The 27,398-nt window shown below is 47.1% G+C and overlaps 1 protein-coding gene and 1 long non-coding RNA gene across 12 annotated transcripts; one reads left to right on the top strand and one right to left on the bottom strand.

The window, feature by feature from the left end:
* Nucleotides 1-2,618: 2,618 nt before the first annotated feature.
* On the bottom strand, nt 2,619-21,881 carry LOC135282066 (uncharacterized). 11 transcript variants are annotated; one of them, XM_064391568.1, is made up of 8 exons: nt 11,059-11,220; nt 10,748-10,928; nt 8,917-9,104; nt 8,758-8,817; nt 8,216-8,563; nt 7,452-7,527; nt 6,938-7,024; nt 2,619-6,211 (listed from the first exon to the last, which is right to left on the bottom strand). In XM_064391568.1, exons 3-8 carry the CDS (start codon nt 9,089-9,091, stop codon nt 5,764-5,766), a joined length of 1,194 nt encoding a protein of 397 aa, XP_064247638.1. In that variant the 5' UTR covers nt 9,092-9,104; nt 10,748-10,928; nt 11,059-11,220; the 3' UTR covers nt 2,619-5,763. The 11 variants fall into 11 exon arrangements, with proteins under 11 accessions (XP_064247638.1, XP_064247637.1, XP_064247630.1 ...); XM_064391567.1 differs by having other exon boundaries at nt 2,620-6,211; nt 8,216-8,566; nt 8,917-9,120; XM_064391560.1 differs by lacking the exon at nt 11,059-11,220 and adding an exon at nt 21,347-21,881 and having other exon boundaries at nt 2,621-6,211; nt 8,216-8,566.
* A 1,909-nt stretch (nt 21,882-23,790) lies between these two features.
* Nucleotides 23,791-24,811, top strand: LOC135282272 (uncharacterized). Its single transcript, XR_010348543.1, has 3 exons — nt 23,791-23,959; nt 24,072-24,249; nt 24,567-24,811. It is a non-coding gene; the product is annotated as an uncharacterized LOC135282272 (long non-coding RNA).
* The last annotated feature ends 2,587 nt before the right edge of the window (nt 24,812-27,398 follow it).

The following is a 27,398-nucleotide window of genomic DNA, read 5'->3' as shown; positions in this document are numbered from 1 at the left end:
AGCAAAGGTGTGAACACTGATGGTGTTTCCTGCCTCCCTCCTCCCTCTGGGAAACTGAGGGCAAATTAATTCTTGACCTTAGGATGTCCAGAAGAGGGATTTGCCCCTTCTCCAGCACCATCCCAGTGAGCTTGTTGAACACATAAAAGCAATGATGTTGCTCCTCAGAAGTCAGTGATTTTATCAGTCCTCTCACTTAAGAAATGATCGATTTTCTCATATTACCAGGATAAAATCTAGTCTGTAATATGTAGGTCATGAACTCATCTTTCTCCACCTTCCTTGTCTCCAGGCACAGTACAACCAGAATTAATGGCAATAATAATAAACTCCTTCGGAGTTTAACGATTATTCATTAGCAGGAGTACATCAGTTCTGCAGTCTCCTCTCCCCTCAGATGCCTGACACTGGGCTGCTCTGCGTATATTTAAGAGAAACAATCAATGAGCACCGTGCAGGCCAGGCTTTCTGTGCTGTTAATCTCTCCATTACTCAGTTAGGCACAGTCCCCTTGGCTTCAGCTGAACCCCTGGGCCAAAAGAAAAGCCCACACCTTCAAACAGATCCTTAAAGGTGAGCACATCACCAGACTGCATCTCCTGGGACAGCAGGAAGGTGCTGGTGACAAGAGGGCACCTGGGGCATGTCCCTCACCACTTTCATCTTCCAGCACACAGATGAGGCTGAGAAGCCATGTCCATATCCCAAAACCTTCCTGGGACCCTGGGAGATCAGACTGGGGCAATAACAGGGCTCAGAAGTCACCACACCCCTGCAGGGTCCTTCCTCCACCACCCAGCAACTTGGGCAAGAAGCAAAGGGAGGGTTGAGAGCTCAGGAGGCAGCAGGAAGAGCTCCAGCAACTTCAGCAGGACTAATATTTCACTGGGAGGGACTTTAACAGCCCGTGGCCTGTGACTCAAGTGCTGCATCCAGGCCTGAAGCTCATCCTCTGAGCAGAGCATCTCACCTGGTCCCAAAGCTCTCCTGGCATTTCCACTGGGCTGCACACCAAAGCAGGGAGAGTGTCCTGCTGGTGGAGGGCTCCAAACTCTCTCTCTTCTCTCTTTTTGGCCTCTGAATATAATTCATCCAAGCTTTTATAAGGCAATTCACATCCAGATTTTATTAGAAGTGGAAGGTCCTTTTATTTCCTCAGTGTATTCAGCACATAAAGAACTGGTGCTCTGGTTAATTTTATTTCTTTGCTTTCTGTGTTTTAATAATGATCTCCCCAGTTCCATTCAGCTCTGAAAAGGTGGGGGAGATGGAGAAATGTGAGTTGGAATAATGTAATCACACACTGCAGACAGAGAAATACTGGTTAAAATGAAGTGTGATGAATATACGACTGAGGCAAAGACATAAAAGACTGCTTTAAGTACAAAATGTGATGTATTTGTTCACCTCTCAGGTATGGGAATGCACTCTCAAAAAAAAACCCAAACCACAAAAAAAATCCAAAAACCAAAACCAAAACCAGATATGATTTCAAGAAGAAAGTAAAATTATATAAAAACTTACTTTTATCAAAATACTGTCCAGATACAGCTCTGGGACCACACTCTATGTGGATTGTTTTATTTTTACTGGCTTCTTGAAACCAAACAAGACAAAGACTTACCAGAACAAAACAAAACAAAAAACGAAAAAAAAAGTTTTCCTGTGACACAGAGTATTTGTGTGTGGGTGACAGTAGGAAATGGCACACAACTCCAAGCTCACACAGGCCAAGGCTTGTCCTTCTGGTAATACTTTCATCCCCCAGCTGAGATCTCCCTGCTCCTGCAGCTGCGTGATGGAGGATGTCAAACCAAGACACTTCCACCACCCACTGCACCTCTCCTCCTGTGCAGAGGATCTTCCAAGTGTATCCAACCAGACTGGAACACCAGGCAGGCTCAGCAATGGCTGTCTGGGGCTCATGGAAAGGCAGCCAGGCTTTGTAAGCCTCGATTAAAACCCAGGGAGGGATTCAGCTCCATTTTAACATCATTCCTTTATCTGATACTCACAGTCTGCATGCCATTAAGTGAATGTGTTTTGGTTTCTGGGGGATGCACACGGTGCAGCCATTGAGAGACTCAGCAGTGAGTGTTTCCTACAGACCACGTAATAGGAAAATTAAAATCTGCCTGTACTGAACATGGAACCCCCCTGGCAGGGTCAAGGAAATTAATTTTAAATAAATGTGGTTAAACACCAAAGAATCTCCCTCTTGTTTGGGCTGGGTTTTTTTTCCCACAAAAAAGCATGCTGCTAGCAGCACCTCTACAACTGGATTTTTTTTTTAAACACTGGCACAGGTTTCCAGAGAAGCTGTTGATGAACCATTCCTGGAAACAGTCACAGTCAGGTTGGATGGGGCTTTAAACAACCTGATGTCCTGCTCATTGCAGGGGGTCGAAACTAGAAGCCCTTTAGTGATCCCTTCCAACTCAAACAATTCCATGATTTTTACGAAATTTTAGAAGCATCATGTTGGCCCAGCTGAAAATGGAAAGGTTGTTACAGAGCAGGCTGGAAAGGTTCCCATCTTTCCCTGAAAACCTGTGTATAGCTGCCAGTGACTAACATGCAGCTTTCAGCTGGTTCCTAAGGAAACAACAGAGGTGTACCCAGGTGGTGGGGTGTGGCAGGGCCCCATTGCAGTTTTGGGGTGCTGGGGACCAAGGGCCCTCAGAGAACCCCACAGCCCACTGAGGTCCCTGCACATCCCAGGGGAATCAAACCCGAGCTCAGCCCTGCTGCTCCAGCTCCTCCTGGAGGGAGAGAGGTCTGGATGCTCCATTCCCATCCTGCTTCTGCAAATGTTGACAGGCACCATGTCTCTTGCTTTTGAACCAAATGCAAAACCTCCTTGGAGACCTCCCCTGAGTTCTGACCCTCATTTTCACTGTCCACACCCTCCTGCACCCACCTCACCCAGAAGATGAGCAGGAAAACCATTTTTTAACAAGATGCTGCAGATTCAGCAGAGTAATTAATCTCAACAGCAAGTGCTGTCCACTTTTTCCTGGCAATTCATTTAAAGTGGGAAGTTAATTCCATTCAATGGAGCTGCCCTTCACCGCTTGACAGACACAGGCTTTGAACATCCCTGAGTGAATCGTTTCTGGCACAAACCTTCCTCCTCCTCCTCCATCTGCCCTGACCCCTGCATCCCCTGGGGAATGCCACATGCCAGTGCTGTGTGATCCTCCCTCTCGAGGCTGATTAGCCAGAGCTGGAGAGTTCAGGGAGGTGAGAGCATCGGCATCCTGGCGCTGGCGTTTGATCCGGCGGCTGCCCGTGCTCCCAATTAGCCTGCAAGCGCTGCCTCCGGCTCACAAATACTTTAAAAAATGAAATTTGACAAAAAAGCCGCCTGCGTTGCCGTTCTTCAACCCTCTCTGCCACATCAAAGCCTTTGAGAGTATCTGAGGACAACTTTCACAGCCGAGAAGGGCCCATTTGAGCGCTGGCTCATTAGTGCTGTGGCTGTGCTGCCCACGGAGGTGCAGAGCATCCATCAGCCCACTTACCACGAGCACTCCTGAACACCAGCAAGAGTGTTAGGCTGGGAAGTCACCCCTGAGGGAGCCACCAAAGGGTTTTTTAAGCAGAAAGGTCACCCAGCTCATCTGCTTCTAGAGGAGGTGATTAGAGCTGCGTGTTTTGGGAGCCGTGGCACCCCGCAGCGAGTCCATGCCCGGGCTCTTTTTTCTCCCTTTGCTCACAGTAATGATCTGCAGCTCCTCAGAGGGGGCTCAGCGGGGGAGGACAGCAGCAGCACTTCTCTTAATAAATAGCGTTCATGAGCTGGCTTTCCAGGCTGCAGCTTGGTGAGGGATATGATGAACATGGGGAGGAAAGACTGAGAGAGGCCCTGGCACAGGGTGTCCAGAGAAGCTGTGGCTGCTCCATCCCTGGAAGAGTCCAAGGCCAGGTTGGGCAGGGCTTGGAGCAGCCTGGGACAGGGGAAGGTGTCCCTGCCCATGGTAGGGTGTGGAACAAGATGAGCTTTAAGGTTCTGCAGGATAAGGCTGGTTGTGCCTCCTCAATCTTCTCTCTGTTAACACTAAAAACAGGCATTTTCCTGAGCAGTGATTCCAGCCTAAGGTCCCAGGTTTCTGGCAGGGCTGGTGGATTTCAAGGTGTGTTTCTGCACTGAGGAGGTTTTGGGGCAGTTCTGCTCAGTTTCAGTGGATTTTCCAGGGCTGGCTGCACTCTGGGCTCTAAGTGACCACAGCAGACTTGCTCCAGATGCTGCTCAGGCCAAGGTCCCTACAAAGGAGAAACCACCACCAATGTGTTTGCACAATAGTTAGGAAAAGCATTTGCACTGGGAAAACAGAAGGAATATCTTTAGTAGCTACTTCTGAAATTTAACATGACTGTTAGAAACATCTGATGAAAATAGTGCCAGAAACATTAGCAAGCCTATCTCCCTCCAAAACCAAAACACATCACAGCATTAACCCCACTTTAATGGATGAACTCAAAAGAAAAAAAGGCTGAAGGGAGAGGAAAATTCTGAGAATAACACCTTTCTTTTTTCCCCCCCTTTCAAAACAGCTCCTTGTTTCTCCAATACATTTATTTTGCATTATTATTTCTCATGTAACTGTGAAGAAATTAAATACTTGAAAACACAACAAAACATATAAATGAAACCAAATGTTTTGATTAATGCAAACCCACTGGCATTTCTCTTCCTGAATAATTTAAAAATTAAGCTGAGAAAACCAATTCCTTGTCTGAGAAGCCTCTGTAAAAGGGAATGTTTGGTATTTTGCAGCACTTCTGTTAAGTGCTGGACTGGTGTCAGCATCTCATTCTTTTAACGTTTAGAACAATTTTAACCCACCCACACTCCAGCTCTGAATTATTTAGGAAAAGATGTGTCTTTCTAGACCTTCAGCAAAGGGTCTGGTTGTACTTGGCACTTCTTATCTAGGATAAAAATACTGTATTTAAATAACAGTGACAGTGTCCACAAGATGTATATCTTTGAAGCAAAGTTGGGCCATATTTTGTCCTCCATCCCTCACTCTTGTGTCGTAGAAATGTAAGGGATTTCTCCTGTATGGAAATAATCTGATATTGGAAGGAAAATTCATGTAACTTCCATAGGTGACCCCTTCTCTTGTTCAGCAGGCTTTTGTTAGGGAAGACAACTCCTCCATATAATTACATTAAAATAAAGAGAAAAAAAATCAAGTTATCTTTTTCTGAATGTTTTAAGATGTCGTTTTAATGAGTCTGCCTTTCTGTTAGTGCTGGAAATAAAACATTCACTGTGAGCAAAGAGTAAATATTGTCCCACAGGCAGAACGAGGCAACCAAAGGCAGACAGAAAGAAGCCACATTGGGTGACAAAGTCTGTCTGCAGCTGGGTTCCCCATCCCAAAGCCAACATTTCTGCAGTCTGGAACAGAGCTACCTTCCTGAACCATTCTTGGACTCAGAAGGAGCCCTGAAGCCTCTGAGCACATTCATCAGAGTCAGAGAGGTGATTCCATGCACCCACAGTGAGGTCTGCACACAGACTGGATGGGAAGGAATTTGTGGAGTGCAAAAACTGAGCCAAGCTGAGCCCAGTTCCTGCTCGGTTAGTGGAGGCAGAGGTTTGGCAGTGTTTGAGCTGTGTTTAGCACATGGTTTACTTGGGCTGGCTCCCTGGGGAAAATCTACTAAGCAGCAGTACTCAGCTCATCTCTCCTGGGAAGGCTGCTCAGGGACACGCACGGGAATGGCAGGAGACACCAAATCCCCCATGCCTCAGAGACATTCTGTCTTAAACTTCTGCCTCAGGGCTTTCTGCACGTTCTGGATCTTCTCTGTGATCACGGTGTCACTGAGGTGATCCCCAAACTTCTGCTTCAGCAGCACCCTGATGATTTTGATGCAGCGCTCGTCCATCATGGGCTTCGCCTCCCGGAAGGTGTTGCCCCTGCGCCCCGTGATGGAGTGGCTCTGGATGTAGTCAGAGGTGAAGAGTTTGTAGAGCAGAGTCTTGCAGGCTGTGCTGATTTTCTGGTCAAACCTGATGGTCTCTTTGAGCTGCTCCTTGGTGTAGCCGTTGAAGAGCTCCACCACCTCACATGGCTGTCGGTGCGGCTCCTCCTGGAAGGACAGGGATTCCAGCCTCTGCACCTTCTTCTTCAGAGAGAGAACGTCCTGTTGGAGGTCCAACACCATCCTTTCAAGCTGCTCCATCTTCTCCACCCTGAAAAATTAAAGTTGCTTGTGTAAAGGCAAGAAGACATCATGTCATCACTGTGGATGTCGCTCCTCCACCCAAGCAGTGATTAGATGCCTTCTGCCAGCAGGGCAGGACAACTTCTCTGACAGAGTATCAACCTTTCCAACTATTCCTGGGTGAGGAGCAAGGCAGGAGAGAAAAATTACATGGTCTGGACTTTTCAGTGCTCAGGAATGTTCAGTTTAACCCTCAACTCCCCCTTGGCATGCATACATGGAGACTTTGATGCTCAATTTTCTTCACAGTTGTAAGGAAAGACATAAAGCCTGTCTTGCAACCCTCAGTACACACATATTTGTGGTATTAAACAACAGACTTGTGGGAAATGACAGTACAAGAACCATAACTTGGATTTTTTTGGCACCCATTTCTTTGCAAGAAAACTGTCCCTAGCGTCACTTTATCACTGGATACTGGCTATCAAAGTAATGAGCAATAAAACAAGGAACACACAACCATATTTTGATTGGTATAGACAAGAGCTATGTAGTTTCTGCACTGTTTTAGAGCCTTCTTGCATCTCTAAATCCAAGCCCTACAATCAGAAACATCTGGCTCAATTGTAAAGAGACTCAGCAACTTTGGAGTTTAAAATTGCCCCACTTTGTCACCCATCTGTGATCTCATTGCTCACTTTTGTAGTGAGGAGAAGAACACAGTTAGGAACAAGTGCCTCCTTTTGCTAATTACCTTTCCACCTCACCAGGACTGAAATTTTTGTGAACCCTCTCAAAGCCATCCATCTCTTGCAAAGCATCAATCTTTCGCTCCTCGCGGCTGGAAGAAACAAGCAAGCTACACAGCACTGCCACAAACAGCTTTGTGCTCATATTCAAATTCATTCCTGAGGAGAATTATCTGGAATTCAAAGCAGAGTAAATTCTGGTTTCATTTGCAACAAGAATAAAATAGACAAGAGGGAAGATGAGGGGTTCTTGATGTGAACAAAGTCCTGTGCATCCCCCTGGCACACAGATATGGGGCACCTCCCCCTGACCCACCACGGAATCAGGACTTCAGAGCACAGGCTCATTTCTATGCTGTATGTGCCCACACAAACTCCTATTCTCTTCTGTGCTTTGGGTTTAACCTCCATGAGCACCTACCTAAAGCAAGCACAGCCAAAGAATGGAGACAGAGTGGACAGAAATCAATATGTGTGCTGTGAAACATTCAGGCTCCTTACTGCGCTTTCAGGTGTTACCTGTTCAGACAGATCTGCTGCTGGCATGGGGACAAGATGCCATCTGACTTCCTCTTCATTGGAAGGGCAACGTAATCTGCAGCAGGGGTGGGAGACAAGCTGAAGAATCAGCTGTTGAAAAGGTCCTGAATCCCTCTGTCTCCAGAACAGATTATCTAAGCACCCATGCTAGACTGCATGGCAACACGTTATTCCATTTGCATAACAGTGATCCAGACAGGCTCTCCAGGACTGATCAATGGGGATTTGTTATTAGAAAAAGGTGCCATCTCAAGGGCTTCTGTTCCCAGTGCAAATGATATGGTGGGGGCAAGGCAAGCAGAGACAATTTGTCTCTGGATGCTGCTGTTAGTCAGCAGGTAAATAAGACACCAGCATATTTTCATAAATGCATTTAATGGGTGTAGAAGTGGGTGGAAAAATAGGGAAATAGGCAAATATGAGAAGGTTTGACTAATGGAGACGCAGAGCTTTTGGGAATTTCAGTTATTCAGGCAGGCATTCATTCAGATTGTCTTTTGGCTTGGGGGAGAGAACTGCTAGGCCAGGAGACAGAGCAGAGACACTGCATCTCCCATTAGACAGCCCCCCTGTAACAGATCTCCCAGGTGGAAAGGAGCAGGAAATGCCATGTCCAACCTCTGCAGCTCTGAGACAAAGCCCATGCAGCCCCAGAGCAAAGCAGACTTTCTCTGACTGGTCTGCAAGTCCCCATCCCACCCTGTCACTCAGGACCAGGCAGTAGAGCCAGAACCCAAGGTTACCTCTGGCAGCTGGACCAGCCCTGTCCTCTTCACTCTGGGAAGTCCCTGGCCCTGGCACGGCCATGGTGATGAAGGTGGATGGAGGTGTGAAGGCACTGGCTGGGTGGGGGGCAGCTGCCAGCGAGCGGGGGCTTCCTGCCACACTTCCCAGGACACGCCTGTCCTTGAGGATGGAGGAGCTGCTGGCATCGTGGGGCAGGCTGGCCTCAGCCACCCTCAGCAGGGGCTTTGCAGGATAGGTCCTGTCACTGGTGTATTTCTTGGATGCATTCCCTGGGGTGCATTTTGGAAAGGTTTTCCTGGATTTTTTTGGTGGGGACGGCATCATGCTGTGGACAGCTGGTTCTTCTTCTGAAAGGAAGGGAGATATTGAGGATGTGCAATGGGGCAGCAATGTGTGTATCTTCCATGTCCACTCAGTGCTTTGTACACTGATTGCAGTGATGTGAAATTTATAATGCCACTACAACATGCTCACCATCCTCCCACCCAAAAAGCCCCATGGAAGTAGAAAGGTGCAGTGTTCAAAAGCCCTCACTCACTTAACTTCTCCAGGAGCTGTCGATCTTCCAGCAGCTTCTTCTCCAAAACACCTTTATGCTCTGGAGGAAGAGAAGATCTTTCAGCACTGAACTCCTCCTTGGAAGCTTGCTCCTGAGCAGCCCCAAATTGCAAACCCAGGCCGGGGGGGTGTCACTTACCACTTATGCCTTCCACCACACCCCAGTAGAGCCCACTGAAGCCAGGGCAGCGGGCCAGGACCTGTTCCCCCACAGTGTAGAGGTGGAAGGGCTTGCGGGGCTCCTTGATGTTCTCCATGTTGATGACCCGGCTGCCATCAGGCCAGCTGATGAGCACGTAGAGCTTGGCTGACATCAGGGCTGCCCACCTGGAGCAGAGGGACACTATGGGAATGTCACCACAGGGGTTTGGGCTCTGCTGTGGGTGGGACTGTTCACAAGCTGTGCTTTACCCAGGCCAGCACAACCTGCAGATATAAAATACTGGCGCTGCATTTTCTCTACCAGTTATTTCTCTGTTCCCATTCCCACCCCTCTGAGCTGGCCTCATCCTAAAGCCCTTTGCTGGGAGGCTGTCTTGGGTCTGACTGAGTACAGCACCACATGCCTCCAGTGCATCCAAGTGTCCTTTGCAGTGACAGCCATGCCAGGTCTCACCGGGGATCAGGCAGCCCTCACAGCTGACACTTTGAGCAGATGCTGAACAAGCCACTGAGGAGACTCAGGCTGGTTCCTCTGCCCCGTGGACCAACACAGCCCAAATGACTTCAGTGGATCTACAGCAGTTTGCTCCAGTGCAGGGCAGTGTCTGTGTGATATCAAGGCAGTGCAGAGAACAGACTCAAAAATACCCAGGGGTATTCCCGGAAATGATCATTCCTCTGCCTGCATAATAATTTCCCCCAGTAAACATCAAAATGCTTTGATAAGAAGAACAGAAAATTCCCTTCATTTCACCCATGGGGAAACTGAGGCACAGGCCAGTGATAGATATGTCTAAGGCAGTCAAGCAACAAAGCTGCAAGGAGCTGGATCCTAAGTCCTGGCCCACTGCTCTGCCCACTGAGCTTTCTCTTTCTGCCCCTTGAGAAACTGGAGAGTCACACTGGTGGGGATTTCCAAAACCTCCTGTGCCAGAGGAGCAGCTGAGGAGCCGAGGGCTGCTGAGCTCAGGAGCAGTTTCTTTCCAGCTCCTAAGGGCCCTGGCAGCTTCACCCCAGTCTTGCCTGCTCTGCTCAGCAGCAGGATTTGGCAGAAAGGTTCTGGGGACAGGGCTGAGCCCACGTGCTGAGCACCAGGCGGAGAATGGCTACAGTGTCCAAAGAAGATGGGAGGGAGCTGGGGTAGGCAGAGGAGAGTTGGACCTGGCAGAAAAGGCAGCTAGGACCCAGTTTATTGCAGTTTCTTGTTTTGCCTCCAAACCCCCATTAAAGTCCTGCCTGGATGTGATTCCTCTCACTTGGAAGGTTCAAGTTCACCCTGGAGAACTTTCTCCTTCCCTATCTCAGCCACCATCAGCTGCAGCAAAGCTCTCTGCAGGAACCCCAAGACCTGCCAGTCTGCCCTGCTGGCACAGTCTCACACCTGCTTTTCTCCAACCCTTTTCTCCTGACTGATACACACCCTGGCACTGATTTTTCATCGGGAAGCACCATATACAAATGATCTGTGTGCCTGTCTCCCCACATCCCCTTCCCTGCAGCAGGCAGCTGCCCCCAGCCCTCTGCCAAACACAGGGAATGCTACAGAGCAGAAACTGGGATAAATGCATAGCTGAGCCCTCTCCCTCTCAGAAACAGAGCTCCACATTCCAGACAGCAAACAACCCCAGCCCAAACAGCTCTCTGGAGGGGTTTTCCTTTAACATTTAAAGAAAACACACTCATCTTCCTTCCCCAAACCAGTTGTTCATTTTACCCTTATGAATGCAACAAAACTACACAAAATCACAAACAGAGAGAGAAAAAAAGAGAGACATCACAATCCTGATAGCAACAGAGCTGCTCCTTGCCTGGTTAGCACTGCTCCAGGTGTTGAGTCGTGCAAGATGTCTCCTGTCTCTCCAGGTCCCTGCTGCCTGTTCCAGGAGAGGAGGTGACCGGACACTTCCTTGCCTTGGGCTTGTCCCTTCACCACAGGTCCTTGTCAGGTCTCCTTTGTCTGGCTTGGAAAGCTCCCACCTGCTGTCCCGACTGCAAAGAAAAAAAAGAGCTTTTGCTTTCTTTTTTCCTGGTTGTTTTGTTTCAGCATTATTATTCCTGTTCTTTTCCCATATACATATATTATTTTTTTTCCTTAGCTTGTTTCAGGTCTGTTTCTTACAGGGAGAGAGAGCAGAAGAGAAGAGAAAAAGCCTTGGGTTTTTTGGAGCATGAATAAACCTTGCATTTCCATGAGTTATTCATGAATAATTCATGAAAATGCATGATTAATTCAGGTTCATGAATTATTCAGGAATAATTCTCGAACATTCCTGGTTAATTCATGCTCACACAGCGAGTGAGTCAGGCTCTAGGGCTTGGAGAATTCCTTTCTCCCTGAGACAGGAGAAGAGAGGCTTAGAGAAGCTGCATTGTGCACTTGCTGTTTACTGCCTCTGAGAAGAGAACATATTTTGGGCCCTTTTTGAAACAAGGACTTGAAGAAAATTGAAATGCCTGCAGCCTCCTGCCCACGGAGGAATAACACAGCAACACAAGGAAAAAAAAAAAAAAAAAGAAAGAAAGAAAGAAAGAAATTGGACTTGCTCACAGAGGAAAGCCTGGCAGCAACTTTTATCCCCTTTCAAAGCATCTTTCTATCCCCACCTCTCTGGTTAGGATACATCTCACTGCTTCAGTTTTCACCTGCTGTGCAATAAAAAAGGACCATCCACTTGGGGTTCTACTTGAGGAGTCAAAGGGAATTCCCATTCCCATGCCCATCTGTCCCTGTGTGTGTGCACAGTGTCTTCTCCCAGGTAACAACCACCAGCACAAGAAGAAACAGCCCCAAATTACAACAGTGGAGGCTTAGAGTGGATATTAGGAGAATTTCCTCACCAAAAGGGTTGTCCAGCACTGGCACAGGCTGCCCAGGGCACTGGAGCCACCATCTCTGGGGGGATTTAAAAGAAGTGTGGATGTGGCACCTGGGGACATGGTTTAGTGGTGAGCTTGGCAGTGCTGGGGGACAGTTGGACTCCATGAACTTTGAGAGCTTTTCCAAGCTAAACAATTCTTGCAAAGCTCCTTGGCTCAGTGTCCCAGCCAGGGTGAGCACTGGTCGTGGCACTGGGCTCAGCACATCAGGCCTGGGGCTCTCACCAGTTCAGACATCAAGCTGGCCATGCACAGCTCTGAGTTTCTCCCAGAAATACCACTGCTGCAGCACCTGGGGTTCCCCAGTGCTGGGCTTTTTATCCCTGCTGCATGGAGGATCACATGCCATGGCAAAAGATGGATCCCATGGATCCAGCATGCCATGACCCAGGCTGGACACCAGCAGGGGAAGGTGCAGTGCATTGTCTGCACAACCCAACCAGCCATCCTACACCAGCCACTGGATGAGATGGAAAAACAGGTAGGGACTGACTCCGAACAGCACTGTCTGGTTTATCTTAGCCAAAAACAGCACTGGAGGTAGTTGGGAGAAAGGGAGAATTCAATGTTCAGTGACACACTGGAAAAGGACCTTGATCAGATTCACAGAGTAAAAAAAATTCTGCACCCCTGATTTGCAATATTTGCAGCTAAAAAGTACACCTGCCAGCCCAGGTAAAAGCAGATGTTCAATAGAGAGTTGGTTGGGATTAAGTAACAAGCAGATATGAATAAAAAAGCAGCAGTATGTGACTTCTGTGTAGCTCTGAATGATGTTTCTCAAGACTGAGAGCTGCATAGTAATAAGAAATGGAAAAGCAATGATGAGAAAAATAATAGAGGTACACAACAATGGAGAGGAGATTGGATTCTGGTTTGAAGCAGGACTTGGTTCCAATAAAATCTGCCTAGGAAGAGGGCTGGCTTAAACTAGCATTGTTTGCTTTCCTTTGAAGAACAACAATATCCAAAACATAACAGAAGAATATTCCTGGGGTAGAGGTTGGTAATTCAACTGCAAACCACAGGAGAGGAAGGATTGCAGGAACCACAAGAGGAAGACAAATTGTAGTCTCATCAAACAACAAAAAAGTCAAGTGCCTGTGTATAAATATACAGCATTTGTATTGAATTATTCCAGGAAAATGCGAGTCTGAAGTGAATCCCAGGTGTTTGACTTCATGAAAATTAGCAAGCCCTGATTAGATTTCCCTCCCAGTCAGTGAATATGAAAGCCCTGGGCAGATGCCTCAGTTCTGGGTGTAGGTAGAGTTACTGTATTCAGGAACCTCTCCTCTGCATCTCCCATTTTTTTAAAAACAAATCCCATGCAGCAGCCCCAGTGCCAGCACATGTCACCTTCTGAGCTGCACTCGCTGAGATTTAGATCTCAGCCAAGACTGAAGAATAACAAAGGCTCCTTTGTGATCCTTCTGTGGGATACAGCTAGGAACAGCTACAGCAGCTGTTTGAGCACTGCCCCGGTCTCTATCAGAACAATCTTAATTGATGTTGGAAGGGATTGAAAGTGCAAACACAGGTAGTTTTAATCCCTTTTTCACTTAACCTCGGCAATGTAGCTCTTCTTTTGGCTGGGTTCAGCAGTCATACAATTCTAGAATGGATTGAAGGAAGTTAATGACCATCTCATTCCATCCTCCCTGCCTTCCACTATCCCAGGTTGATCCAAGCCCTGTCCAAGTGTCCTGGAACACCTCCAGGGATGGGGCAGCCACAGCCTCTCTCTCTGGGCAGTCTGTACCAGGGCCTTACTGCCCTCACAGAAAAGAATTCCTTCCCAATATCCATCTAAACCTGTCCTTTGCCAGGCTGAACCCATTTCCCCTTGTTCTGTCACTCCATACCCTTGTCTCTTCGGGTCTTCTCAAGCACCTTCAGGCATTGGAAGGAGCTCAGAGGTCTCCCTGGAGCTCTCTCTCCTCCAAGCTGAACAGTCCCAGCTCTCAGCCTGTCTCCAGAGCAGAGCTGCTCCAGCCCTTTGAGCATCTTCACAGCCTCGCCCTGGACTGGCTCCAGCAGCTGCACATCCTTCACCAATTCCAGCAAGCAGCCAGAGTTCAATAATTGAGAGACAAGAACTACACGGTTCATAAATTGTTATCAACACGATGACATGACACAGGAACCCTCAAGCCCTGAGGCTCTCTGACACCAGCTCTGCATCCCTCCCACGCTGCCAGGAGAAGGGGAGGGCATCACCAGGAGGGATCAGCACTGCCAGGGCAAAGGGCGGACAGAGCCCTGCCCTGTCTGGGCTCCAGGGTGGCTGATGGAGTCATTAGGATGGATCAGGGGGACGGTTTGGCATTCCACGAGGACAAACGCTGGAGTGTAAGGCACTGTCTGTTCCCGGGAGCGACCACCCGGTGGCATTTTGCATTTGTAATGAAACAAGTACAAGTCCCACCTCTGCCTGTGTTACAGGGAACAGTGAAATACGATCCGGGCTAATGAAGCTGGAGTTAACTGCGTTTTAATTAAAGAATGTCTCTTTTCTAACAGCCTAGGGAGAAGCTCAGTTACACAGATATGGGGAGTAAAGCCACCACGAGGGTCAGCAGCCAGCTAGACCCTGCAAGTGCTACCTACCACAGTTCATTAAATGCTTTCCTGGGTTGGAGCTCTGCCCTGTTATTCCTCAAGTGAAAGAGACCAGAAAACAATGACAAAACCAGAGCCTAAACGCACCAGGCACAGCTTTGCACTGGGTTCTGCCCAGAGTCCACTGGCTGTAAGGGCTTCCCATTTACCTAATGCAAATTCTTATTCCTTCTTTATAATTGCCCTGAATAAATTAAGATATTTTTAGAGCACGAGGTATTTTATTTCTCTTCAGAAAAGGGTTTCCCCTTTGTAATCCCATCCCAAATCCCCTTTCTCCTAGCCTTAGCAAATTCCCACCATCTTGCAAACCCCTTTTTTTCCCAAGCTCTCTGTATTTATTAAACCTTTGTGCTCTACAATATCTGATTCCTTATCTGCTTGGCCGGATGATGTCTTGGGGTTCCTTTGTGAGCTTGGCAGTGAGATAGCAGCACCATAGTTAAAAAAAAAAAAAAGAAAAAAAGAAAAAGAGGGGTGGGGAAAGATCACCCTAAGAAAAAAAGGAAAGAAGCCTAATTAAGGGAGGGCAGGAATACATGATGATTTTCAAATATCCCCAAACCATTTTCTGATTCTGTCAAGTATTTAGCATTAGCCTCTTTTTAGTATTCAAGGGAACATGAAGGGGACTATCAGGAATTAACCAAACTAAGGAGGTACCAGAAATCAAATAATAGATCATTTCCATGAGAGTGAAAAGGAAGAAAGTATTTTACATTGCAATTACAGCTGAAGGTACCTGGGAAATATCAACCTGCTTAACTTCAGGTATCTGAGCAGCTCCTGAGAAAGTGGCAGGACTGACCACATTTTTCAATAAATCACAGGCTTCAGTGTCACAAAATCAGGGCCAAAAAGCAGAAAAAGTCCTTAATGTTTTACTTAGTAACAAGCCCTACGGAAAGGGATCCCAGCACGTCATCTCACCAGGGGAGGAGGTAACACAGCAAGAAAGGGCTGATGTGGAAAATTCATCTCATCACATCCTGGGGGCTTGCCACCCTTTCCCACACCATTCCTGGATGGAAAGCTGCTGCAGGGACGTGAGGTCCGTGCTTGGGAGCAGCAAATCCGAGTGCTGGGCTGGCAGGGTGCCAGCAGCTGCTCCTCTCCTCCTCTGAGTCACTGCCCCGTTACCTTGGCGAGCACAGCCACGAGCACCTGAGAGCAGCTCCAGCACCCAGAGAACGTCTTGTTTCCTGTTACTCCAGCAGCACAACTCTGATTACACATTCTCCCCCTGCTGCTAATTAATTAAATAAAATCTGGAGCACGTTAGCAGTTGCAGAAGGGACCCACCAGTTGGCACACACTGCCTCCAGCCCTCTCCACAGCGTCCCTGTGGAACAAGAGCTCTTTTTCCTCAGCATTTCAGGGCTGGTGTTCTCCCTCTACCAATTTTTGCCCTGTTTCTCACAGAAGGCACCAAAAATAAGTTATTTGCATTAGGAGGGATTGTGTTTTGGGCTGATTTTGGACAAGAAGCCGGGTGGGACCGCATCCCTCTCCCTCATGCCTTGGGCTGCCACACTCCGGGTGGGAGTTTGTGCAGCAGCACCTGATCCTCTGCCAAAAAGCATTAAACCCTCTGATTTCATCTCACAGCACTAATTACTTCTCACAGGGCCTTTGATGCTGCTGAATAACTCATTAAATTCCCTCTAACCTGTCACAGCCTTGGCTGAGGGCACAAAGCCCTTGCAGGCCCAGGTGCCTCATGCGAAGCCACCCCGGTGCCACCAGGCAGGCAGCGTGTGGCAGGATGGTCTCATCCAGGACACCATCCACAGGGATGTAAAGAGAATGGAAAGCTCTGTCAAACATGCTGTAAAATCAGGCAGAGAAATTGCCCTTGACCAGCTGTCTCTCCAGGCCCTGCTTCCAGGGCTGGCACCAGCAAACGGGCCCTTGTGTGCATAGATCTGTCAAAGCCCACGGGAGCAATTCCCAGCCCTGCCTACTCGAAGTGGCATCATTATTGTACCTGACTACTTCAAAGGTGAAAGCATATTCTCTCTAATTTGCTAAATTGACAAATTTACTCCTCTCAGGAGACAATCTCATTTCCATCTTCTACCTCTTTAGCTTTGTACACTCAGTGCGTAACATGAAAAGATTTTACCTTAATTTCTTCTCCAGGAAAGAAGTAATTGATCTTTTATTTGTGGCACTTTAAATTGGCGTGTTGACTACAAAAATCCACTGCTCATCACACCGAAGGCTGATCCAATAGTGCCAATTACTCCAGTAATGGAGATCTTTAGAGGGATGGGTGGAATGGACAGGAACAAAATGGATGGGTCTTCTCAGAGGAAGAAGCAGAATGTGGGAAGACAGCACAGCTTTAAATTAGGATATCTACTGGGCATGGAAAGACAAAACACAACCCATTCCTCATCCTGTCTCTGGATGGAATTCAACCCACTCGTCTCCAGCTCTGGAAGTGTGTGGTGCAGAGTCTGGTCCTCACTCTCCTGGCAAAGGACAGAGATGAGCTGATCTCAGCCTGGAACCTCTGTGGATTGACAGCAAGAACTCCTGCAAGACATAACTCGTGGGTTTGCAACAAACACAGCATCCACTGGCAGGGAATGATTTGCTCTTCATCCTTCCCACTCTCCAGGTATGTCTCTAGGAAAATCCACTCTCTAGTGTGGACAAGGCAGTAGAGATGGAAGGTTCTGTGTGCCCCAAAAAGCCATCAGCCTGTCCCACTCACAGCCCCCAGTTCTGCACAGAGCAGGCAGCAAAATGGTCACTACTGGCACTGCCTGTGGTCTGAACTGTGGATCACCATCAAGCTTCAACTGTTTTCTAGTGGGAAGTATTTTACACAGTTCCCTACAGATTCTGGTTCTGGGTCAGTCCCACAGCAGGTTTGGGGAGTGTTTAGGTCAACAGATTCTCCCCAGGCTGCAGCTGGAGCTTGGGGCCTCCTTCCAAACTACAGCACAGTAAAAAATATGTACTACGGTCACAATGAAAAATCCTCTGTTGAGCCTTCTTTAGTGTCTCTCAACTCCTAATTCTGATTGTAAAATGCTATTTAGGAAGATCAGACTGATCAAAATCAGGGCATTTTTGTGCATTTTTGTAAAAATGCTTTTTGAAGCTTTAAGATGGAGGTATTTTCACTGAAGTCATTATTCCTCTTACAAGTTTTTCAGCATTCTGTCATTTTGACTTTCAACTCTTATCTCCTGCCAACTTTTACCTGCCCAGAGCCAATTGTTTTGCTGACAGCTGCCATACCCATGTGCCATCACCTGCATGAGGCCTCAGGTGCTCACTAAGGAAAACTCACTTCTTCATATTCTTTGCAGAACCAGGGAAGATCTTGCTTGCCCAGTTGGGCAGTGGAAGAGTTTTCTATTCCAGCCTACTCTATGTGGCATCAATGATGTATTTTTGACTCAGAGAAATCTGTTTATTTTCTGCTCTTAAATAAGGAGTGAGCAACTCCATGAGCAACACCACGGCAGAGGAAACACAAACAGGCTGTTACTCAAACACCGTCTCTGAAGGGATTGTGCTCTGCTTTTCAGAGGAGATTAAGAGCTCAATTACAGTAGAGAAAGAGGCTTTCATTAAATCATACATACAACATAATAAGGACAAATTACAAAGCTCTTCAGAAGCAAATCTGTGTCAGACTGCTGGATAAGGAGGCCCTTTAGGGGAGGCCTTCAGAGGTTTCTCCTGACCCTCTGAAGAAATGAGTCCTACACACTTCATCCCACCTCGTTTTTGAGGAAAGCTCACAACAGGAATCCTATGGGGCATCCAGCTCTTTGAATGCCTCTCTTGCAGTGGCAAAGATGAGCAGTATAAGCAACTACCCCCCCATGTTTGTAATGAGGGGGGTGAAGCCTTGGGTTATCGCTGATGTGCACAGTTTAGAAGTGTGCTAACACAGGAAATCCCAGAATCTCAGTGTTGTCTCAGTCCTGTATTGGTAAGAGGAGAAGACATGTGGAGTTTAAAGAATTTTAAAGCTAAGAGATGAACCAACTACCTAAAGCCAGACCGTGGACATAACTGTTTAACTCCAGCATTCCTGCCATGCTCCCCTGTCTGCAAAAGCCTCCACCAAGAAACCTGCAGATAAGGAGATGTGGAAAGAACATATTCAAGCCTCACACAGAAGACAGAGCTCAGAGACCCTCAAGCCAGAGAGATCCCTCCCTGAGCAGCCAGGCTGCCCAAACTTTCAAAATCAAAGCTCCAGTGTGCAAATCCCAGGCACTTGAACCACAAACAGAAATACCCACTGGCCTCTGGATTTGCAGGTGACTGCAAGTGTGAACCTGGAGCTGAGGGATTGGATGCTTTTCCCTCCCCAGAAATCCAAGGCACTGCATGGCAGAGCTCAAAGTGGACAGCAAAGGGTTACAGGGCTGCTCAGAATCCTGCACCTGGGAAAGGGGAAGTCCAGGTTCAGTCACAGAGTTGTCACCACTTGATTTTGTTCCCTTGTTATTCTGCTCTCCTGGAATATATTATGGTTAATTAAAGGTAGTTAGTTAATTGGATTGTAAGCAGGTGCTGGTTAAAAAAAAACAAACCGCTGTTCCCCTTTGAAATGCCAGACAGGAGATTCATTGAAATTCTTTGAAAAGACATCCCCAAACCTCCTGTTGATGAAAACTGTCAAGGAAAAGTCAAGGAAAAAAGAACAATGGATGTTTTTCAGGAGGTTTCACAACCCAGGCAACTGCAACCCCCATCAAGCATTAGGATTAAGGATTGTCATTCCCACACCAGGAAACCTTTCAAAGACTCAAAAACTGTCATTGAAAAGCAGTGCCAGAATGCACAAAGTTGAACAACAATCCCATGAAGGCATAATATTTCCACCAAGGCCGGGATGAGATGAGTAGGAGAGGATGGCTGGGGCTCTTCAAAAGCCAGACCTCAGAGCTGAGACAAGATTTAATCCTGATATCCCTCTAGTTATCCAGAAAAGGATCAAGACATGTGAGGGAGCTCAGAAAGCCAGAGTGCTCAAAACAGCAGCACACACAGAGAAGGAAGAAGAGGATATACAGCTGGATACTCCCTAATGCTCTTCTTTGGACTGACTTGGTGTCTGGTGCAGTGAGTCACAGAAAACTTGCTCAAAACATGGGTGGCAGAACTGAAAATGCTTACTGGTAAGCAACAGAAAAAAATTAAGAGTATATAGGAGTGAGTGTAGTCACAAGGACCTGGAGAAGAAAGAGCCCCAAAAGGCCAGACGTGATGTAATATCATCCATAATGAAGGTAAAATACATGTTGTTATTCATCATGTAGCCAAGGAATTATAGAATGGTTTGGGTTGGAAGGGACCTTTAAAGGTCATCTGGAATGACAGAGTATTGAAACTAAGAGAAAAACAGTATCTTAAGTGCCAGGGAAAACTGCATTGAAAGCAACCTAAGATTAGAGTCAAAACAGCAACATCTTATCTTTGAACTAAAGATTTATCAATAACTAATGCTGTCTGCCACTGAGGGGCACACTGAACCAGAATCCCTCCACACCAGCTTTGCCATGCTGTGCTCTCAAAGCTCTCCACGCTCCCCAGCTCCTGCAGAAACTGGACTTTGTGATGTGACCCCAGCACGGCAGCAGCCCACGTGAAGCATCACCACTCCTACAAAATAGGGCAGTTTTTACCTGACCATCAAGCAACATTAAACTTTTCTGGGAAGCACTGGGTGCAGGATAATCAGGGACAGAAAAGGGATGTGTCTGTGGAGCAGAGGGCTGGTTAAAATTCTCATTAGGCTGTTAACAGCTGGTTTCATTAGTCTGCCTACAGACAACCATAATTATTTAGTGGCTACTGCAGGGTGAAAAGCCATTTCAGTTTATTAACGTTCTCAGAGCTGCAAACCTGGCAGTGAAATTATTTTTAAAGTGGCTTGTAAAGTTTGTCTCTTCTCAAAGAATGTGTCAGACTGATAGACCAGGGTGTGAAATTTATGCCCCAATAAAAGGGAGTTTGAACGCAGTTTAATAGCACTTGAAATGTTCTGCTCTGAGAAACTGTCCTCAAAGTCCAGGTGGACCTTTCTCCATTGGAACTCCTAGAAATTTGTTGAGGCTATAACTTTGGCATTAATTTTACAGGAGCATTTATAGCCCAAGGGTCAAGACCAAAGCCATAAAATGCTGCTCAAGCCTTGAGCTTTCTCAAACCAGAGGTAAACTTGTATCTAAAGGTCTATCTGGAGCCCAGGACTACTAGATTTGCTCTAGTAGAATTCTGTTATAAAACTCAGCCTGCAAGGAAGGTAGACTTTTTTCTTAGCTTAGTTAAATATTCCCCCTAAACCAGCATAAATTATAATTTCCCCACTATAATTCATTATTTGTCCACTCCTAATTACTCTTTCTTCTTGTCCTAAGCACGATCCTTACTCATACAATAGATTTGATGACTCCCATTAAATTTATTATTCTACATACATATGTTGGATTAAAGTTTACCTGAATGAAAGCTTTATCCAGCTCCTGACAGAGCTAATGGAGAATATATTTCAGTTCATTCAAAGCAGCTGTTATCTCAGAAAGAGGATCATGCTTAAATTAGAATAAAAGTTCCGTCGGAAACTGTACTCCTTTGTTTCCCCCAACCATTCACTAAAAGCCCTCAGTCACTTAAGAGCTTTTTAAATCATTTCTAGTATTCATTACATGGCCAATTATTAAAAGAGCTCTGACCCTGCAGTGCAGTTAATGACCATCTCTGACATATTTCTTACAAGTATTTTTTTCCCCACATTTTCTTCAACAGTAGCTAACCAGGTGCCTTGCCCTTTTTATCTCCTGTTTAATCAATTTACTCTCATCCTCCATGGCACAGCACACGATGTTTCCACAAAACCAGCCTGCACCAGCCACTATTTCACAACTCACCCATAAAATCCCAATCTTTTACACTTCCATCTCTTCATCTTCCCATCCAGGGAGGGCAGTCAAGGTCAGCCAGATGCAAATGAAGTGTTTGAAACTGAGGTGTGATGAGGCAGTGATTGCTTGATGAGCACAGGAGGAGGAAAGGTCTTGGCTGTGCCTGGGTTCTTAAATCATCCTCAGTTGTACAGGAAAATTAAGGACAGAGCAGTGATGCTCTTCTGCCCAGCTTCCCCATGGCATTGTTACTAGCAGGAAGTTAAAGACAGGCAGGTCACACATATTCTCTTACTCTGACTCCTGCTGGGATGACAACATCAAAAAATAGAAAAAATATATAATTATCAGGGATTTTCATTGTGTGAGCTCAGGATTCCCCAAGCTCTTACAAAGGGGGAATGTTCATCAGGCAAAGGATTTGAGAAGGAGCCTCAAATTGTCCAAAATCCGAATAAAAATATTATTTCCTATGGAAACTTTCACCAAAGCTGGTCACACTTCAGACCCTTTGTGCACCCATTCCCTGATGTGCATCTCCGAGTGGGGTGTTCCCACAGCCCCTAGAACCCAGCACAAACCTTATAGCCCCACACAAACAACCCCCAGGAGCTGCAGCCTTCCCTCCAAACCTGGGCACCTGCAACAGCCACCTCTGTGCTGAGCTGAGCCTGTTTCTCCCCAAACCAGGTGCTTGGTTTATCCTTGAAAAGATTGACAAAAGCATTCTTGTCTTCTCCAAAAGAGCCATCATTTCACAACTGTAATCTCCACACTGAGACTTTATTCCCTTAAAGTGTTCAAGTACACAGGCAGCATCAAGGAAGGTACTGAAGGGAGTCAAGTTTAACCCCAAAGAGCTCTCAGCTCCCTGTGAAAACTCAGACAAGCAGTAGAGAAAGAATTAATGCTCCCATAACTGGCACATAACAGGCACAGGGCAAGTGAGAAGTTGGTTTTGGAGAATGAAGAAAAAGCACTAAGTAATAAAAGGTGAGGAAAATCCATCACTCCAACAAGTAAATGAAGGGAAATCACTTGAAGAAACAGAAATAGATGAAGGGGAGAAAATCCACAATTAACAGCGTCCATGACACCCAGAGCCAAAAGAATCCCAGGGGATCAGGAAAGAGGTAAGCACATGCTCCAAACAACATCAGAAATGAAGTGAGAGCTCAGGAGGGAACAAAAGAAAGACGCAGCCTGAATAAAGGAAAAAACGTCTCCCCACAAGGTGTTTTGCTTTTTTTCATTGAGAGTCCCTTGTATCATGTGGTGGAAACACAGAAAATAAAGGTCAGGAGCTGCCCCCAAAGTTGCCATGTATCACTTTTTATTTTTCTCCTGTTGGGTATATTTTGGAGCAGCTGTTCTATGTGGCTTTTTATAGTGATCCTGTGGGAAGCAGCCATTTGCCTGCTGTGCTATCCTCACAACTAATACTAACTCTTCATTCCCTTTCGTTTTATTTGGCGTTTTTATCTATATGTTCGATTGGTTTGCATGGGTTTGTTTGTTTCTTTATTTGTTTGGGTTTTTGTCTGATTTGGTTTGAGTTTTTTGTTTGCTTTTTCATAAATGACTGGTGAAGTTGGCAAAGCCAAACTCAAGATAATGTAAACCAGGATCAGCTTTCCTGAAATTCCGTTTGGCTGGGTTTAGCTGCATCCCCCAGGCTCAGGATCACTAGTATATTTTCAGGTTTTGCTCTGCATATCAGCTTGCCCAGACTCCGCTTGGTGTTTCACAAATGGAGAAGAAAATGGACATTGTGCCAAGCTTCCTTTCAAACAGAAAAACCTGGGTCAGCATGACAGAAAAAAAGAAAAAAAAATCACCAGTTAGAACAGAACCAGTGTCCCACCATCTTCCTCTCCACTGTTATTAATTTTGTACATTTTGAGGCAAACCTGGGTCTAAGGCTTGCATCTCTCAGTTCCTGATGCTATTTGCTACCCTGCAGCCTTGACTGGCCCTGATGTGACTGACTGCTGGGCAAGTGGGGCTGGGGATGCTCAGCCTGGAGAGAGGAGACACTGGGAGGCCTCACTGTGGCTGTGCAGGACTGGAAGGCTGCCCCAGGAAAGAAGGGGACAGAGTGTTCAGCAGGGCCTGTGCTGACAGGACAAGGGGGATTGGCTTTCAACTGCAGCAGGTTGATTGAAGCTGCATCTAGGGAAGCTGCTCTTTTCCACTGGGGGTGGTGGGGCACTGGCCCAGGCTGTGCACAGAGGCTGTGCATGCCCCATCCTTGGCAACAGGGCTCTGAGCAGCACGCTCTGGGGGAAGACTGCTCAGCTGGGAACAAGATGTTGTTCTTCAGGTTCCCTTGCAAGCCCAACCGTTCAGGGACTCCATCATTCCATGGTCTCCACTGTCCACTTCAGATGGAGCCTGGGAACTGTGATGTCACAGCCCACGCTCCAGCTGGAACGTCCAGCGCCCAGCAAAGGGCACAACACAACCGTCGTTCGTTGTGTTGACACACTCTGCACCCTGCTCCTGCCCTCGCCTTTTACTCCTCTTATCCCCCTGATACCCCCATCATTCGTGACAGCTCCTGAGTGACAGGATTTCATCATCCAGCCCTGCAGGATGCTCCCCTTTGTTCTGACGATGGTATGGTGCCATTCCATAGAGGTGGACACCCCCCACCTGCCCGGGTGGGCTGGAGCTCTGTGGGGATGGAGTGGGACAGGGAGCCCACTCTGAGGTTTTGCTGCCTCTGCAGGCTGTCCCAGACAGAGAGGAAGAGATGGAGATAGATACTAAGATTGATGTGGAGGAGAAGATGGAAATAGATGGAGAAGACCCTGGAGAGGAAGAAATGGATGTGGATGTGGAGGAGGAAGAACAGATGGATGTGGATATGGAAGAGTCCATTGAGGACATGGACGTTGATTAAGAAGGTGAGGAAGAGGCCATGATCTTGGCATGAAGAGCAATGCCAGCAGCAGGACAGGCAGAGTGGGTCTCCTGCTGCCAGGCTGGGGCTGGGCTGGGTGCTCCCTGCTCAGGGACATTGTACCCAGGGCACTGCATTCTGGTGGCCATCCACAGCCTGTCCTGTGCCTGCTTTGCTCCACACAAGCTCCATGCCAGACCCAGCCAGGCTCAGTTCTGGTAGCAGAGTCCTGCTGCTGGGCCAGCATGTGCCAGCCTGGGGGCACATGCAAGAGCCCTCTGTGCCTGACTGGAGTGACCGTGGCATTTGCTTTTCTTCCAGGTGCGATGGACATCACAGAGTGGGACACCACCCTTTTGTATATATGTTCACAGTTCGTTGTTGTTCTTTAGAAGATAGATTTTAGGCCTGTTTTTGACTTCTGTAAATACGTTTCAGATAGTTTTGTTAGGTAGGTTTTTATGTATATATGTTCTATTGATTGTTGTTGTTACATTGTTCTTACAATGTAAATATGTTCTGTATTTTTGCTGTTCTTCTGTAATAAACAAATTTTATTTTTCACACCCCAGTTCTCCTTGTATTTGCTTGAGGCACAGGCAGCATTTTGCAAAGTTGTAGTTTCCACTTGCTCCAGGTTCCCAGGGCTCGATGTCCCTGGCACAGCCACCCCAGGAGTGGGGGTCCCTGTGCACAGAGGGGTCCCACTGACAGAGGTGACCCTCTCCTTGCAGTTTCTCTGGACACACTTGGGAGCTGTAGGGGCAAAGCCCAGCGTGCCCTGGCCCATGGATCCCATGTTGGAGCAGGGCTGAGCCTGTGTGCTCCTGCAGAGCCTCAGCCATGGCTCTTCCCTGGGCAGCCCCAGGGCTAAGGAGGGAGCACTGGGCTGTGGGCAAGCCCTGCTCCTGGGCACCCTGAGGGGCTGGAGCCAGCCTGGAGGGAGCCTCAGCCCTACATGGACCAAGATTTCCTTTGGAAAACCCCCTCTGTCCCCAGACTCTGGTGAGCACAAGAATTGATCCTCCTAGTTAAAGGTGTGACGTTAATTGGCACAAATTTGTCCCTTGCACTTTCTAGCACAGCAAATGTCAGTGCTTGTAATCCCTGTTCTGCACACTCTGCTCAGACAGAAAAACATCTGAACCTGAGGGAACATCTTTAATTAGCACCAACCTGCAGAGAGCTACAGGGGGAGAACCTACCCCCAAGCACCCAGAGAAATCCTTGACACTGATAGTCTGGGGCAGAGCTGAAACTAAAGTATTTTAATGCCAAGAGAGAGGAATTTTTATTGCTGAATTCATTCTGCAAGAGCAAGAATGGAAGCTTTTGGTCTCCTCACCTGCCACAGATGTGTATTGCCAAGGTTTCTTCTGGGTTATGACTGATTTTTATTAATCTGTTCAGAACTCTGATGCTGTTCCTGGCTAAGGTGCAGAGATGATATTTCAGAGCCAGATGAGCTCAGCACATCTTGGGCAATGCAGAATGTCCAGAGCCAGACATTCAGGCCATGCAAACTGATACTTTTTCATCTCTGTGCAAAGATCAGTATTAGGACATCCCTGATGTACCACACACTTCTCAGAGCTGTTCCTTTCATCCAGCTCTCCCCAGTCACTTCACAGACTTCACTCCAAGCAGTTTCTGATAGAGCTCAGTAGCACATGGGATTTAATCCTGGTTTTTCTTCATCTTCTCCAGAGCTACCTCCAGACAGGGTGTGTGGGCACTGTCTGACAGCAGCAGCATTAACGTGTCACCTCCCTGACACTGAGGTTCATGTCACAACTTTTCATCAAAAGCAGCAAATCAATGATTCCTACTGGGTCCCACAGAGTTCCATGGGGAGTTTGTGTGGCTGTAGTACCAGCAGCAGCTCTGGTGCTCAGGAATTTCAGGAGGACATATAGAAGGAATCAGCCATTCACAGGGAAAAACACTTACTTTTCCTCTCACTAAAGTCCTGCCAGTTTCCCTCCTGCTCAGGTTCCTAAGATAATTAAAAGCAGCTTTAGGAGCAGGGATAGATGATGGGAATTGTCCCAAGACTTGACAAAATTTCTCTTCTCAGGCCTCACAATTCCAGCCAAGGAGAGAGGAAAATCATGCATGAAAGAGGTGTGAAATCAAAGCAGTAATCAAATTTAGGTATAATGAGAGCAGCTGAAGAGGTTTTCAATGTTCAGAACAAGATTAGCCGCTCCAGGCACAGGAGGGATGCGACATTTTCCCCACTGTAACAACTCTGTGATGCAAATTGCATCTCAAATCCTCCTCCCCAGCTCTGGGACCTGTTCAGCCACAAACGTGGTGCTGAATTTTTAAAGCAAAGTGGAAGCTGGTCAGAGAGGTGGTTTGCAAATAAAAATCACAGAGGGCACTTTGGAAGCACCAGCTGGAGCAGAGAGAGGCAGAGCCTGGCCCCAGGGTGCAGCACAGCCACACAACACATGCCTGAAACTCTAAGAAATTAAAGAACTTGCCACTTTTTTCCCTCAGGAGCACAGAAGGTGCTTTATGGAATCCCTGCCTCCTTCACACTGCATCAGCATGCAGGAGAGCGCAAGGATGAAGATTACAGCACCTTCTGCTGCTGCTTCCATCTCCTGACTCAAATCACCAAAATCTGTCACCATTGGGCCTTCCCAAAGTCTCAGATTCAGTTGGTTCTTGCAGGATTTCAGTTCTGAGGAGCATGAAGGGAGAGAAAGGCACTTGCAGACACCAGAGATGCAAGTGGTGCCTGAGGTGCATTTCACAGCCCAGATTAGTGCCTCTAGAACCATCCAAATCAGCCCCTTGGACAGCACCAAGCCAAGGGCAGAACACCAGTGCCTGCACATGGCTGGAAATGCCATTGTTTAACATTCCTCTCCCAGTCTCTCATTTCATGGTGCCATTGCAGGGGTTAATCCCATCACTCAGCAGCAATTCTTGGCAATCAGCTTCAGATGGATTTTTAGTGCTGAGCAAATAAGAGGCAATTTTACTTTGTCTCCAATGAATGAAATTTCACCTAAATCAGACGAACTCTGTGTTCTGAGGCTGGCCAGGTACTAACCACTGCCAGGTCCCCAAGCCTGGATGGCAAACTGTTCTAATATTGAAAAGTTAAATTTATTTGGCTTTGTGTACAAGATTATTCTC

The sequence above is a fragment of the Passer domesticus genome, chromosome 16 (assembly GCF_036417665.1).
Source record: "Passer domesticus isolate bPasDom1 chromosome 16, bPasDom1.hap1, whole genome shotgun sequence".
NCBI classification, from domain to species: Eukaryota; Metazoa; Chordata; class Aves; order Passeriformes; family Passeridae; genus Passer; species Passer domesticus.
This window is presented reverse-complemented; position numbering and strand designations above follow the sequence as displayed.

Coding starts and splice junctions, on each gene's coding strand:
- LOC135282066 (XM_064391560.1), bottom strand. CDS start 9,091: ATGTCAGCCAAGCTCTACGTGCTCATCAGCTGGCCTGATGGCAGCCGG. Junction 8,567..8,757: donor ACAGCTCCTGGAGAAGTTAA/GTGAGTGAGGGC, acceptor CCTTCCTTTCAG/AAGAAGAACCAGCTGTCCAC. Junction 7,025..7,451: donor CAGCAGATCTGTCTGAACAG/GTAACACCTGAA, acceptor TGTTTCTTCCAG/CCGCGAGGAGCGAAAGATTG.